The 17500-nt window shown below is 35.1% G+C and overlaps 1 protein-coding gene across 2 annotated transcripts in view; it reads left to right on the top strand.

Moving 5' to 3' along the window:
• The window catches only part of LOC125665875 (vitamin D3 hydroxylase-associated protein-like), a 52069-nt gene that overhangs the window by 8087 nt on the left and 26482 nt on the right, over positions 1-17500 (top strand). For both annotated transcript variants that reach the window (XM_056151115.1, XM_056151116.1), the window contains exons 3-8: positions 2309-2479; positions 6735-6824; positions 8757-8828; positions 14947-15215; positions 15830-15870; positions 16193-16317. In XM_056151115.1, coding sequence (XP_056007090.1) covers positions 2309-2479; positions 6735-6824; positions 8757-8828; positions 14947-15215; positions 15830-15870; positions 16193-16317 — 768 coding nt within the window. The remainder of the gene's footprint in view (positions 1-2308; positions 2480-6734; positions 6825-8756; positions 8829-14946; positions 15216-15829; positions 15871-16192; positions 16318-17500) is intronic.

The following is a 17500-nucleotide window of genomic DNA, read 5'->3' as shown; positions in this document are numbered from 1 at the left end:
TATCACTGCCTTCTCTTTCTGAACAAATAGTCCATTTCCAAGTACAGGTGTCTCTGTTTGTCTTTACAGGTAATATCATACAGGTGTTTGTCTTGACAGATTATTAATTAGACATGTCACATATTAGACAAGTGTCTGTCTGTCTACAGATCACAGATTAGACAATTGTCTGTCTACGGGTCACAGATTAGACAATTGTCTGTCTACGGGTCACAGATTAGACAAGGGTCTGTCTGTCTATAGGTCACAGATTAGACAAGGGTCTGTCTGTCTACAGGTCACAGATTAGACAAGGGTCTGTCTGTCTACAGGTCACAGATTAGACAAGTGTCTGTCTACGGGTCACAGATTAGACAATTGTCTGTCTACAGTTCACATATTAGACAAGTGTCTGTTTGTCTACATGTCACAGATTAGACAAGTGTCTATCTACAGATCACAGATTATACAATTGTCTGTCTACAGGTCACTGATTAGACAAGTCTCTGTCTACAGTTCACATATTAGACAAGTCTCTGTCTACAGTTCACATATTAGACAAGTCTCTCTCTACAGATCACAGATTATACAAGTGTATGTCTGTCTAAAGATCACAGATTAGACAAGGGTCTGTCTATCTACAGGTCACATATTATACAAGTGTCTGTTTGTCTACAGGTCACTGATTGGACAAGTGTCTTTCTGTCTACAGGTCACTAATTAGACAAGTGTCTGTCTATGGGTCACAGATTAGACAAGGGTCTGTCTGTCTATAGGTCACAGATTAGACAAGGGTCTGTCTGTCTACAGGTCACAGATTAGACAAGTGTCTGTCTACGGGTCACAGATTAGACAAGAGTTTGTCTGTCTACAGGTCACAGATTATACAAGTGTCTGTTTGTCTACAGGTCACTGATTAGACAAGTGTCTTTCTGTCTACAGGTCACTAATTAGACAAGTGTCTGTCTATGGGTCACAGATTAGACAAGGGTCTGTCTGTCTATAGGTCACAGATTAGACAAGTGTCTGTCTACGGGTCACAGATTAGACAAGCGTTTGTCTGTCTACAGGTCACAGATTATACAAGTGTCTGTTTGTCTACAGGTCACTAATTAGACAAGTGTCTTTCTGTCTACAGGTCACTAATTAGACAAGTGTCTGTCTACTGGTTACAGATTAGACAAGGGTCTGTCTGTCTATAGGTCACAGATTAGACAAGCATATGTCTACATATCACAAATTAGACAGATGTCTGTGTGTCTACAGGTCACAGATTAAACAAGTGTCTGTCTATCTACAGATCACAGAATAGGCAAGCATCTGTCTGTCTACATATCAGAGAGGTGTCTGTCTGAGATCACAGATTAGACAAGCATCTGTCTACAGATCACAGATTAGACAGATGCCTGTGTGTCTACAGGTCACAGATTCGACAAGCATCTGTCTGTCTACAGGTCACATATTAGACAAGCATCTGTCTACAGATCACAGATTATGCAAGTGTCTGTCTACAGATCCCAGATTAGACAAATCTCTGTCTATAGGTCACTGATTAGACAAACATCTGTCTGTCTACAGATCACAGATTATACAGATGTCTGTCTGTCTACAGGTCACAGATTAGACAAGCATCTGTCTGTCTACAGGTCACAGATTATACAGATGTCTGTCTGTCTACAGGTCACAGATTAGACAAGCATCTGTCTGTCTACAGGTCACAGATTATACAAGTGTCTGTTTACAGATCACAGATTAGACAAGCATCTGTCTGTCTACAGATCACAGATTAGACAAACATCTGTCTGTCTACAGATCACAGATTATACAGATGTCTGTCTGTCTACAGGTCACAGATTAGACAAGCATCTGTCTGTCTACAGGTCACAGATTATACAGATGTCTGTCTGTCTACAGGTCACAGATTAGACAAACATCTGTCTGTCTACAGATCACAGCTTAGACAAGCATCTGTCTGTCTACAGGTCACAGATTAGACAAGCATCTGTCTATCTACAGGTCACAGATTATACAGATGTCTGTCTGTCTACAGGTCACAGATTAGACAAACATCTGTCTGTCTACAGATCACAGCTTAGACAAGCATCTGTCTGTCTACAGGTCACAGATTAGTCAAACATATGTCTGTCTACAGGTCACAGATTATACAAGCGTCTGTTTACAGATCACAGATTAGACAAGCATCTGTCTGTCTACAGATCACAGCTTAGACAAGCATCTGTCTGTCTACAGATCACAGACAGATTTGACAAGTGTCTGTCTTTACAGCCTATAGGTTATAAATTAGACAGGTGTTTGTTTATCTTTACAGGTCACAAAAGACAAGATAGATGACATCACAGTCCTGCCAATCAGTGACCTGGTACACAAACTTCAGACGGGAGAAGTATTGGCGGTGGATGTAATCGAGTGTTACCAAGCTGCTGCCTTGGAAATCAATCGCAAATTGAACTGTGTGGTGGAACCAATATGGGAGGCTGAGGTGAGAGGAATGAAGGACTCCTTTACTGTTCGGGCTGTTCTATAGATGATAGTTTTGTTGTGATAGTGTCATGTGTAGAAATATTATGCTTTTAGAGGCTTGAAAATTTGAGGTGGTAAAATTGCTTTGCAGAATTTTAAAATGGTTAGTGGTGGGTATCATGGTAGTTAGGTGTTGGTTCTGTAAAGCAAGACAATTTGGTGCACTATTAAATTTAGTGCTTATTCCATATGTGACTTTTTGTGCCAAAATTAGAAGTGCACTAAAGATTTTCCATTTTAGAAATATTTTTTTAAAAGTTTTAGGTTAATATTCTGTTTTGACTCCTATACCAGAAGCAGCCACTTGCGTAATACTGGGGTATCAATTGAAATTAAATGGAACACTCATGATTTACACCTACAAATCTTGTTCCCCAATTATCACTATAATGCCTCAAGATCAAAACGTAATGATGCATATGGATTGTCCATGTAGAGGTACCTGTATTATCTATGTAATTTTCTATTTCCTCCAATCAAACATTGTGTTTTTAAAAAAGTTACGAAAGCACATGTCTATCGTTTATTCGACCATATTTTCACATCATCATATTATACAGATATGTATAAAAATTATTAGATATTAATGTCAATTAAATTACCCGCATGTGGAAGGCCGGGGTTCAAATCCCAGCCATGACATACCTAAGTCGTTAAAACAGGTAGTGACAGTTCCATCACCAAATGCTCGGCATCAGGTATGAATGTTACAGGTCCTTGGAGATGACCTTCAAAACAGCTGTCCCGTGTCACAGTAGGTGTGGCACGCTAAAGAACCCTCACTGCTCATTTTGCCGTAAGCGCTGAGCAAAGGTCTTAATTTGAAGCTCTTCACTGGTCTTGGTGACGTCTCCATATAAATGAAAATTTTTCGAGAGAGACGTTAAACAAGATACAATTATGATAGGACTTTAACAAGTTCATAATTCTGCCTCTAATTTTGCATGGACAAGGCACATATGGCATGGAGTGACTTCAGGACGGAGAGTTTGAGACATACTGTTGTCGCCTTTCTGAGAATGAGATCAGCGTACCAAACTTGGAATTCCTTTTTCAATGCGCCCTAGCATTCTTTGTTCTACTAGCTAGTGCCCAAGTTAGAAATCGATCAGAGGCTTATGAGTTTACGCTGGACTGACCATGGAGAAGAACAATATGTGTGGATCAAACCACAAACTCTGTGCCAAATGTATTTTTCAACAAATTGCTGTTGCACTAGAATTAATTTGTGCCATTGTCTTGACATTTGCATTTGTGCCAAATTTTCTTGTTTTACAGCACTACTTTAATGAACCGATAATGAAAGTTACTGCATTTTTTGTGAATTTGATCATTTGTCAGCTTAATGCTCATTAACATTACTTTTTAAATTAATAAGCCTGAAGTAATATTTCTGAAAGTTTGAAACTGTCCTTTAAGAATTTGCTTCGTCTATATGAATCAATCTTATGAAAGTATAACATTTCTTTTCCAGAATTTTAACACACATGTAGAAATATTGGTAGGATTAAATAATCCCCTGAATCCAGTGTATTGATATAACAGTGAAACACTTTACTAATCCATTGTATGTATGGTGTAGGGTTAGCACTATAGTCACCATGTTTGATATTGCGGTATGGGTTTGCAAGGTGTGTTCACCATTTGTTAATATTGTTAATTATGTCCCTTGATCTGGTGGTTGATTAAAATGTGATGTAAACTACATTCTTAGACATTTGAATTTATCTTTACAATTTAATCATATTCAATATACAGTATACTCCACTTATATTAAAGTCACTTATATTGAATTGTCTGTTATATTGAAATCCCCTGTTACATTATTTGTAAGGTTCACAACATCATGCTGTGTTATATTGAACTTTGGATATAATGACAGGTTTTTTCTAAGGTCTTGATTCTAAGGGCCTTGCATGGCCTTTCCAATTGAGAAAAATAGCGACATTTGCTTGAAATTGGGAAAAATATGTTTCATGCAAAGAAATAGGGAGAAAGTCAATCCAGAGTGCATTAAGGAATAATTAGACTCGATCTTCTGACTCTCATTTTGGTCAAAGTTTACTTCATTCAAATAAGCAGAGGTCAGAAAATTAGGTTTACTTAAGGTTAATCGATCGTCGTGTGATGTCATAGGTTTTTGCAAAAATCTTTATCAAATTAATATTGCGTATGATAGAAATATATCTTTCAGAGGAATTTTATTCACTGCATAAAATAAAAAATTTGGTAAACTATTGATTTTGAAAAAGTTTATATTTTCCATAGATAATCAATTCTTTGTAATTAAAAGAATGTTGTCAATGGCAATAACTCCTATGCTGGAATTTCTTCTACTGTATATCTATTATACATGATTTCCCTCATATCCATTATACATATTTATGAATTAACATTTTTTTTTAAAACTGTTGACATTTAAAGTAATTTCAACAAGTTTTTATCTATTTTAATTATTCTGTATAACGAAAATGTGTGATTTTCTGATGTTAACATATACTTCCGTTTTATTATGTCTGACATCTTTAAAAATGTGGCAACATACACATTTTCTTTGGTTATTGATTAAATTTAACTATAATGAATGGAAATTAATACAGATCTTGCACTTTTCACCATTAATATTGATAAGTCACATGAGGATCGACCCACCTTAACAATTTTGAAACAATTTTGAAGCAAAAATTGTAATCTGTGGGCCTGTGAAGAAGATTTATGAACAATTGGGCTACTTAACTGTTTGATTTGTTTTCATTGTTTGGGAATTTCAAAGCAAAAATTGGGAAAAATACCTGCTTTTTAGCATTGCAAATGGGGCCTTATTTCAGCCCCTTACAGACCCTAAAAAACTCCCTGAATGAACAATTTAGATTGGTCCCCCTGAATTTCAGTATATCTGGAGTGAACTGTATTTATAATATTCAAGTAGTCTGATTACACAAATTGTTGAATCTTGTTATGTAAGTAGTCTGATGACACAGATTGTTGAGTAGATGAATCTCGTTAGGTAAGTAGTCTGATGACACAGATTGTTGAGTAGATGAATCTCGTTAGGTAAGTAGTCTGATGACACAGATTGTTGAGTAGATGAATCTTGTTAGGTAAGTAGTCTGACGACACAGATTGTTGAGTAGATGAATCTCGTTAGGTAAGTAGTCTGATGACACAGATTGTTGAGTAGATGAATCTTGTTAGGTAAGTAGTCTGATGACACAGATTGTTGAGTAGATGAATCTCGTTAGGTAAGTAGTCTGATGACACAGATTGTTGAGTAGTTGAATCTCGTAATAGGTAATTAAGGTATTCCTACACCTGTCCAGATGAAAAGGTAAGATATGAAAAGGTGTTTTATTTTTTGACAGTTTTATTAATAGTAAGGGAAGATATGAAAAGGTGTTTTCTTTTTTGACAGTTTTATTAATAGTAAGGGAAGATATGAAAAGGTGTTTTCTTTTTTGACAGTTTTATTAATAGTAATGGAAGATATGAAAAGGTGTTTTCTTTTTTGACAGTTTTATTAATAGTAAGGGAAGATATGAAAAGGTGTTTTCTTTTTTGACAGTTTTATTAATAGTAATGGAAGATATGAAAAGGTGTTTTCTTTTTTGACAGTTTTATTAATAGTAAGGGAAGATATGAAAAGGTGTTTTCTTTTTTGACAGTTTTATTAATAGTAATGGAAGATATGAAAAGGTGTTTTCTTTTTTGACAGTTTTATTAATAGTAAGGGAAGATATGAAAAGATGTTTTCTTTTTTGACAAGTTTTATTAATAGTAAGGGAAGATATGAAAAGATGTTTTCTTTTTTGACGAGTTTTATTAATAGTAAGGGAAGATATGAAAAGGTGTTTTCTTTTTTGACGAGTTTTATTAATAGTAAGGGAAGATATGAAAAGGTGTTTTCTTCCTAAGAGTTTTGTTATCTTGCAAGGATACAGCTAGTGTCAGGTGAAAAGTGCCTATATGTCAAAAGAAAGTTCTTTTTGATTTATGATTTTCTTCACGACGTTCTTGAGTAAGTTTCAAGCAAGCTCCGTATATCAAGTACAAAGTTCTGAATGAGAGCTCCTTCAAAGAATCTAGTTATATCTTCATAAAAACATTTTCCATGACACGTTATGTTTATATTGTTAAATTCACTGTGTACTTCCAACCAATCAGCAAGCAGTTTGAACATAAGCAGCAATCTGATTGGTGTAGACTGCCATTTTCAGGAGGTGGCCCTCATGAGGGATCAGAAGACCGGGTCAAAGGGCCTGCTTCATGGGATACCTGTCAGTATAAAGGAAAACTACTACATCAAGGTACTGAGGTGGTCCATAGAATTTTAATTGAGAAAAAACTCTGAATGTCTATGTCCCCCATAACCTTCTATGTCCCCCTGTATGTAACCCTCTATGTCCCCCTGTATGTTACCCTCTTTATGTAACCCTCTATGTCCCCCTGTATGTAACCCTCTATGTCCCCCTTTATGTAACCCTCTATGTCCCCCTTTATGTAACCCTCTATGTCCCCCTGTATGTAACCCTCTTTATGTAACCCTCTATGTCCCCCTGTATGTAACCCTCTTTATGTAACCCTCTATGTCCCCCTGTATGTAACCCTCTATGTCCCCCTGTATGTAACCCTCTTTATGTAACCCTCTATGTCCCCCTTTATGTAACCCTCTATGTCCCCCTTTATGTAACCCTCTATGTCCCCCTGTATGTAACCCTCTATGTCCCCCTGTATGTAACCCTCTATGTCCCCCTTTATGTAACCCTCTATGTCCCCCTTTATGTAACCCTCTATGTCCCCCTGTATGTAACCCTCTTTATGTAACCCTCTATGTCCCCCTGTATGTAACCCTCTATGTCCCCCTGTATGTAACCCTCTATGTCCCCCTGTATGTAACCCTCTTTATGTAACCCTCTATGTCCCCCTTTATGTAACCCTCTATGTCTCCCTCTCTGTAATCCTCTATCCCCCCCCCCTTTTATGTAACCCTGTTGAAACTGCATTGCCCTGTATTGTAATGATAAGGTGCATATCATTTGATTCATATAATTATAAGAAATAGAATTCATTTTTGAAAATACATAAGGGACATGAACTGTGACACTATACGCCAGCATACTTCATGAAAAGTATGATGGCTTAATGCATTCCTGTTCATGCTCTCTGTGCTTTCAAAAAAGAAATTAATTAGAAATTTTATATTCACATTTTACTATCATTTTGTGGGAATATTTTCTGTAGTTAAGACAATTATACTGCATTTATCAAATTTCATGTGCGCATTGTTTACTTTCATGAGGAAATGGCTATCATTTATGTTGAAGGTAAAAACATTGGAAATGTTAGTATAATAGCATTTCAAATTTATTCAATCATCATTCTACCATCGTGGTGGCTTAGTGGTTACTGGGTTCGAAATTAACTTCTTCAAGCACTAGTCCGTACGCACTAGTGACTATTAATGTTCACTAGTCCGCAAAGCATTTCTGATTCACTAGTCTTGTCCAGTATATCATATAAAACGATCCCATAAATTCATTTTATTTCAATTTACTCAATAGTATTTATTAAACCAAACACATCATATTTGTAAACAATTCAGTTTCTGACATCTACAGTTGTAAAAGACAACCCTACTTTATTTTGCTTTTATAATCTTCACAAGTAACCTCCGAGTTACTCATGCATGTGATGACCTGGTCCAGCATGTCACTGTCACACAAACACTTTTAAGTTTAAACCATTCAGATAATCAACAATATGTTCAATCATGAATCTGAGAGACTCGAACAAATATGCTAAACTCTTAACGAATTCAAGATTGATATCCAGATTTTCACTAGTCTGTACAGACTAGTACCATAGAGAGTTCACTGGTCTGACATGAATTTTACTAGCCTCAGACTTATGGACATAAGCTAGGTCATTTTGAACTCTGCTATCATGTATAGATACATGTCGTGACTCTTCCTTTCCCAAGCTTACAGCATTAAAAGTGAAAGTCATAGATGTTTTGGATATGACCTTAAAAACAGAGGTTATAGACTTGTAGTACATATAGATGTTAGAACAATAAAGTAACCTCACCACTACGGCCAGACAGCATCATGTGCACATGTCTGTTTTTGTGGCACTTCATCTAAAACATGCAGTGATGTCATTACAAGAGTGAAAATTCCCAAAACTAATAAAGCATGACAGTTGCATGTACTTTATAAAAGAAATTGTTCTCATGACAGGGATATGACTGCACTGCAGGAATGCAGAAGTGTATAGGAGAACCCGTCTCAGAAGATGCGGTGATTGTCAAGGTAAGTGTGTGTGCGTGCATGCATGCGTATGTGTATGTGTGCATGCATGCGTGTGTGACTCACGCAGTTGTGTTAAGTAGGGCCATAGAAATATGTCAGGAAAAAAGCATTAATAAACAGATCAATTTGTGACAAATTCTGTAAACACAACCCTTTTATACAAAAACAATATGTATATATCATTAAGTGCATATTGACCTCTTATACATTTTTCACCAGACCGACAGTCTCCACATCAACTCTGTATCACGTGATTAAATATCAAGATAAAAACGTGTCGTGTATGTATAAATCGTTGAATTGGCACGATATCCAGATCTCAATGCAAGTTGAAGTTAATATAACTTCAAAGCATATTAATTTCTTAATTTGAAAAGTGCTGAGAGCAAGTTTATTGTGACTTGTAACATGTCTAATTTTTGCATTGAATATGCAAGATGCGGCGATTTTTGCACATACGAAGTTGAATCTAGCCTGAAAAACATATTTTTTATTGAAGCCAGAACTTGCTCCCCTAACTTTCCTTTGGCACTGAAGTTCACTTATCACATAAATCAAACATCTTTCACTTAAAAACCTCGGGGTGTCGTGCCAATGATGAATTTTTTATGTACGGAAACCCTGTTTATGCAAATGAGTCCATTGTGAAAGTAACTATACGTGTAGATTAGGGACGATATCAAGATCACAATATAATATGGATATTACTTTAGCATGTATGCTATATAAAGAAGAAATTGAAACTTTTTCAATATCAAAGAGAATTAATATGACCCATTTGACAGACACTTTTACGCGATTGCAGTTTACCGTTTGACAGCGGTGGTAAATAACGAAACAATATTTTGACATTTCCAACCACAAAAGGACTGTAGATATGTACGTCATGACCTTTGTCATGACATATTTTTCATTGTGACGTCGTGCAATGTGCCAGTGCGGGAAAGTATATTTATGTACAGCACTGGTATTAAAAATTTTATGGGGAAAACCTTAACTCAACCGCACAGAGGATGTCGTGATTGTCACAGCGCTAGTCTAATTTTCATTATTTGCATTTTGTGCTGGTATGTACATCTGATAGACAGATGTAAGATGTGGGTGTGTAAAACAAGCCCCTCATTATTTGTATCATATGTCTAGTGCACTTAAACACTTCCTGTTAAAGTATTAAACAATCTACAGCAGCTTGATTCATATCCTCATATTCACCTTCCATTGTGATCAATGTGGATTGTGGTGAATTTCTGTGAAGCCAAACAATTTTTGGCTGGGTTACACTATGTGCATCCAGCTTATAGAATGGTGATTGACCGGTATGGGTGGGTATCCCTGTAACAGGGTACCTACTTTGTGTAATCAACTCCTCTCGCACCTTCAACTTGACATTGCTCAAACTTTGTACAGTTGTTATGGGCACATTTAAGATGCATGTGCATCAACATGTGTCTTTTTGAAAGTGATCAGGCATTTTTTGAAAAATTTACATGTACATACATGATAGTTGAACTTTAATTGTCATTTTTGAGCATGGTACGTACCTACTTTGTGTAACCACCTCCTCTCACAGTTTTTACTGGACATTTTTCAGACATATATCTTTAATGTTTTTATAACAACTATGATGTATAAGCTATATACATGTGCAATTTGAACAGTACTTCTGTTTTTTGGGAAAATTCTACATTTAATATATCATTTTTTACTGCTATCTCTATGACAGATAACGTATTTTACAGTAACAGTAAACAGTGTGATTGTTGTAGACTGTAAATAATCAACAGTAAATAGTACGGGTGTTGTAGACTGTAAATAATCAACAGTAAACAGCGGGATTGTTGTAGACTGTAAATAATCAACAATAAACAGCGGGATTGTTGTAGACTGTAAATAATCGAGAGTAAACAGTGCAATTGTTGTAGACTGTAAATAAACAACAGTAACCAGCATGATTGTTGTAGACTGTAAATAATCGACAGTAACCAGCATGATTGTTGTAGACTGTAAGTAAGCAACAATAGACAGTGCAATTGTTGTAGACTGTAAATAATCAACAATAAACAGTGGGATTGTTGTAAACTGTAAATAATCAACAATAAACAGCGGGATTGTTGTAGACTGTAAATAATCAACAATAAACAGCGGGATTGTTGTAGACTGTAAATAATCGAAAGTAAACAGTGCGATTGTTGTAGACTGTAAATAATCGACAGTAACCGGCATGATTGTTGTAGACTGTAAATAATCGACAGTAACCGGCATGATTGTTGTAGACTGTAAGTAATCAACAATAAACAGTGGGATTGTTGTAAACTGTAAATAATCAACAGTAAATAGTGCGATTGTTGTAGACTGTAAATAAGCAACAGTAAACAGCGGAATTTCTAATACCGTTTTGCGCTCATAAGTCAATGACAAAGTAAAGTTGGCATAACATAATGATCTTTAACAAAGTGAATATAAACTAAAGACTTAGAAGAGTTGACCAGGGATTTGCAATCATACAGCCTAAAATGTGCCAAATAGTATTCATTGTTTATATTAAGCATATTTTTAATATTTCATGTACTGCTGTACTGTAGAATATACACTTCTGCATTCACATTGATTGCCCTGTAGATAATGTGAAAATATCCAATGTGCTTGCATTAAATATTTCCCATCATCTTATATGCCCCGCGGGGGGTATTAGTCCCATTAGGACAGTTCTAGTTGTAGACTGGAAATAATCGACAGTAACCTGCGGGATTGTTGTAGACTGTTATATCGATCGGACGACATTTAGGCCAGTATTATATTAATCCCTTACCTAATCAGTCTTGATGGTGTGCTTTATGGTAGCTTGATCACTTTTATTTTGGGAGACCTTGTTTTCATGAGCATACAATGAATGTATTTTTTCATGAGACATAACTTTTGCAAATCATTATTTATTGCTTAAATCTTCTATATTTAAGAGTTTATTTGGGAGAACTAAATTTTGGTAAATTATTAAATTATTTGTAATAATTAGAGTTTTAGTGCATGTGTACTTATATGTACTGTTGTGTGATATTAGACACTTGATTCAGTAGTTTTTTCTATGCTGTCGTGTGATTTCATTTTATTAGACACTGTACAGGGCATCAAGTTTCCTATAAATTCCTATATTTGGGGGTTATATTCCTATAAATTCCTATATTTGGGGGTTATTCCTATAAATTCCTATATTTGGGGGTTATATTCCTATAAATTCCTATATTTGGGGGTTATTCCTATAAATTCCTATATTTGGGGGTTATTCCTATAAAATTCCTATAAATTCCTATATTTGGGGGTTATATTCCTATAAATTCCTATATTTGGGGGTTATATTCTTATAAATTCCTATATTTGGGGGTTATATTAATTCCTATAAATTCCTATATTTGGGGGTTATTCCTATAAATTCCTATATTTGGGGGTTATTCTTATAAATTCCTATATTTAGGGGTTATATTCCTATAAATTCCTATATTTGGGGGTTATTCCTATAAATTCCTATATTTGGGGGTTATATTAATTCCTATAAATTCATATATTTGGGGGTTATTCCTATAAATTCCTATATTTGGGGGTTATATTCCTATAAATTCCTATATTTGGGGTTATATTCCTATAAATTCCTATATTTGGGGGTTATATTCCTATAAATTCCTATATTTGGGGATTATATTCCTATAAATTCCTATATTTGGGGTTTATATTCCTATAAATTCCTATATTTGGGGGTTATATTAATTCCTATAAATTCCTATATTTGGTGGTTATTCTTATAAATTCCTATATTTAGGGGTTATATTCCTGTAAATTCCTATATTTGGGGGTTATTCCTATAAATTCCTATATTTGGGGGTTATATTCCTATAAATTCCTATATTTGGGGGTTATTCCTATAAATTCCTATATTTAGGGGTTATATTCCTATAAATTCCTATATTTGGGGGTTATTCCTATAAATTCCTATATTTGGGGGTTATATTCCTATAAATTCCTATATTTGGGGGTTATATTCCTATAAATTCCTATATTTGGGGGTTATTCCTATAAATTCCTATATTTGGGGGTTATATTCCTATAAATTCTTATATTTGGGGGTTATTCCTATAAATTCCTATGTTTGGGGGTTATATTCCTATAAATTCCTATATTTGGGGGTTATTCTTATAAATTCCTATATTTGGGGGTTATATTCCTATAAATTCCTATATTTGGGGGTTTTTCCTATAAATTCCTATATTTGGGGGTTATATTCCTATAAATTCTTATATTTGGGGGTTATTCCTATAAATTCCTATGTTTGGGGGTTATATTCCTATAAATTCCTATATTTGGGGGTTATTCTTATAAATTCCTATATTTGGGGGTTATATTCCTATAAATTCCTATATTTGGGGGTTTTTCCTATAAATTCCTATGTTTGGGGGTTATTCCTATAAATTCCTATATTTGGGGGTTATATTCCTATAAATTCCTATATTTGGGGGTTATTCTTATAAATTCCTATATTTGGAGGTTATATATATTCCTATAAATTCCTATATTTGGGAGTTATATTCCTATAAATTCCTATGTTTGGGGGTTATATTCCTATAAATTCCTATGTTTGGGGGTTATATTCCTATAAATTCCTATATTTGGGGATTATATTCCTATAAATTCCTATATTTGGGGGTTATATTCCTATAAATTCCTATATTTGGGGGTTATTCCTATAAATTCCTATATTTGGGGGTTATATTCCTATAAATTCCTATATTTGGGGGTTATTCTTATGAATTCCTATATTTGGGAGTTATATTCCTATAAATTCCTATATTTGGGGGTTTAATATTCCTATAAATTCCTATATTTGGGGGTTATATTCTTATAAATTCCTATATTTGTTGGTTATTCCTATAAATTCCTATATTTGGGAGTTATATTCCTATAAATTCCTATATTTGGGGGTTATTCTTATAAATTCCTATATTTGGGGATTATATTCCTATAAATTCCTATGTTTGGGGGTTATATTCCTATAAATTCCTATATTTGGGGGTTATATTCCTATAAATTCCTATATTTGGGGGTTATTCCTATAAATTCCTATATTTGGGGGTTATATTCCTATAAATTCCTATATTTCCACAAAAATTCCCATATTCCTGTGAAATTCCTATATATCCCTATATTTTAGGGTAAGCAAGAAATGTTGGATTCTGAAGCAAAACCAGTACTGTATATTACAAACAATTTGTGTCATCTGTTTGTAACTATACAACATTTACTTCAAAATTCACCTTTTCTTTCAGGTGTGGCGACCCTGCCCAGCCCAGCCCAGCTTTACCTGCTGGATTTGTTTTTCTTCCATGCGGGAAGTCAAACAGTCCTGCAGATGAAGCTGTCCCGTGGTCTTAACCAGTGTTGTTTCAGGTTGAGTTTTAACAATTAGTGTGAAAATGCATAAGGATAAAACAAAGTTTCAGGAATGCTGTTTAACTGAAGTAGATTCAAATGGACACAGGTCACAGTCGGGGTGTGTTAAAAGCAGTTCATATCATAGTGCTAGGTGTAAGACAGAAATCAAATGTGTCACTTTGTTAATTGACATTATTTTATTGAAACAATGAAAGTTGTAATTCCTGTTAACTTGTAAGTAAAAGGAGAGTGTAGTGAGTGGAGGGGGAGGCTTAAAAGTCCAGAAGTTCTTTGTTTTTCTTGTCCTATATATTCCTATATTTCTGAGGTATGTCCTATTTTTTAAAACAAAAATTCACTTGACACCCTGACTGTAGTTGAGTACTGATTTTTGTCTACACCTGTAGGTTCTATGTAATTGAATACTGATTTTTGTCTACACCTGTAGGTTCTATGTACTTGCATACTGATTTTTGTCTACACCTGTAGGTTCTACATGTATGTAGTTGAAAACTGATTTTTGTCAACACCTGTAGGTTCTATGTAGTTGAATACTGATTTTTGTCAACACCTGTAGGTTCTATGTAGTTGAATACTGATTTTTGTCTACACCTGTAGATTCTATGTAGTTGAATACTGATTTTTGTCTAAACCTGTAGGTTCTATGTAGTTGAATACTGATTTTTGTCTGCCCCTGTAGGTTCTTAAGAAGCAGGGAGCTGTCCCCTTCGTTCGTACCAATGTTCCTCAAACTATGATGACATTTGAGTGTTCAAATCCAATATATGGCAGAACTCTTAATCCGTATGATGAAGATCGAGGCCCTGGTGGTTCATCCGGAGGGGAAGGAGCCCTGATAGCTGCAGGGGGATCCATTTTAGGGATTGGCACCGATATAGGAGGTAGCATCAGGATTCCAGCCAACATGTGTGGTATATGTGGGTTGAAACCAACAGCAGGAAGAATCAGGTAATAAAAAAAACAAAAAACCAGGTAGTATCAGGTAGTAAAAAACAACAACAGGAAGAACCAGGAAATAAAACAATCTGGTAACCAACGCCATAACCTATGAATGGTTTGTGATAGGGCTTTCATATTTTGCTTGTCTATTCCTTTCTTTAGTTACCAGTACCATAAATACTTTGCTGTCATACAGGGACATTTATTTAGTGTATATCTTTTTTTCCATTGTGAAACCTGCACTTTGTGATGCCTATTTGAAATTTGTATTGGCCATGAGAAATTTGTATTGGCCATGAGAAATTTATTTTGCCCATGAGATAGGGAAATTATTGTTTATAGTCTGTCAGTTTCAGATCTGAGATATATTTAGCTCTCTGTCAGTTTCAGATCTGAGATATATCTAGCTCTCTGTCTGCAACTTTAACTTGGTCTTGATTTTGTTTTACTGTACAAGATAGGGACTTCATACTTGGTGAACTAAATAGCCAAGGTTACAACTATGCAGCTGATAAGGTCAAGGTAATTCGTGAAGGTCAGATCAAATTTACAGCATTTAAATGTGGCTTAAGGGGTTATATAGTACATGCATGTTTCACATATGCATCTTGTTTTATTTTCAGTTCAGGCGGTACTCACAAACTAACGAAAGGGCAAACCTTAGGTAAAAAAGCACGGTACTTATGTCAAAAGTTTTGTGTGAAAATCAACCAAAGTGAAATGATTTTTCTTTGAAAAAAGAAAGCCTTTTCCTTTTTATGATGTGTTTACTACTAATCTTGTGTAACAATTTGTGTAATGTTGATTACAGTAGGATTCTATTGGATATTTTGATAACTGTGTAACATGTACATATGAAATTCATTGAAATATATTTGTGTATATTATGTAATATTTAATCAGAGTCTAGTAAATTTATAAGACAACCTTTGAATACAATTTTCCGATATTTTATCTTCTCACATTTTTGTTGTTGTATTTGATAGTACGGACATCAGCTGGTGTGCTATCCAGAGATGTTGATGGTGTTGTCATGGCAATGAGGGCTTTGTTATGTCAGTATATGTTTGAACTCGACCCCACAGTCCCTCCAGTGCCATTTAGAGAGGAAGTGAGTGTTTTCATCATCATCGTCATCATCATATCCACTTTATTTGTTGATCAGGCCATCAATTAATCCTCTGTTGAGGGTGGGGTCTGACTGTCCAGTCTCGATCTAAGGCTTCCTCTCTTGAGAAATACTGAAATACTGATAGCCTGTTTGTATTGTGGGGGATATAAAATCAGGGGTTCAGGTCTGGGGTAATTGTTTAATTACTCCACACTTCTACTGATACTGGTAATTGTTTAATTACTCCACACTTCTACTGATAGTGTTAATTGTTTAGTTACTCCACACTTCTACTGATACTGGTAATTGTTTAATTACTCCACACTTCTACTGATAGTGGTAATTGTTTAATTACTCCACACTTCTACTGATAGTATATAGGCCCAGTAACTAGTTGTTAATTGTTTAATTACTCCACACTTCTACTGATAGTATATAGGCCCATGAGTAATTAGGTGTTTCTTTTTATAGATATATTGGTTACTATGCCAAGTGAATTGTTCAGTGCATCTGTCAAGAAATAAAAAAAATATTGAAATGTTCAGCCCTGCAAGTTTATCAATGATGGAAAAACCATAAGATTTCAGTGTATATATATTAAGTCATTTATATATCCATGCATATTATTAGTCCCCTGTAGGCGGAGCCGAAGGGGGTTCTAAGTTTGCACTCCATCCGTCTGTCCGTCAGACTGGCAAATCAGTTTTCTCCACTTTTTAGCTCACCTGAGCTGAAGGGTCAGTGAGCTTTTCTGATCAAAATTTGTCCGTTGTCTGTCGTCGTCGTAAACTTTTCACATTTTCATCTTCTTCTCAAAAACCACTGGGCCAATTATAACCAAACTTGGCCCTAAAGCATCCCTGGGTAAAGGGCTTTCAAGTTTATTTAAATAAAGGGCCATGCCCTCTTCAAAGGGGAGATAATCACAAAAATGCAAAAATAGGGTGGGGTCATTTAAAAATCTTCTCAAGAACGAATGAGTCAGAAGAGCTGAAATTTTCATGAAAGCTTCCTGACATAGTGCAGATTCAAGTTTGTTCAAATCATGGCCCCAGGGGTAAGTTGGGGCCACAATAGGGGATCAAAGTTTTACATAGAAATATATAGGGAAAATCTTTAAAATCTTCTCAAGAACCAATGAGCCAGAATAGCTGAAATTTATATGAAAGCTTCCTGACATAGT

This window comes from Ostrea edulis, chromosome 10 (genome assembly GCF_947568905.1).
Source record: "Ostrea edulis chromosome 10, xbOstEdul1.1, whole genome shotgun sequence".
Lineage (NCBI taxonomy): Eukaryota > Metazoa > Mollusca > Bivalvia > Ostreida > Ostreidae > Ostrea > Ostrea edulis.
This window is presented reverse-complemented; position numbering and strand designations above follow the sequence as displayed.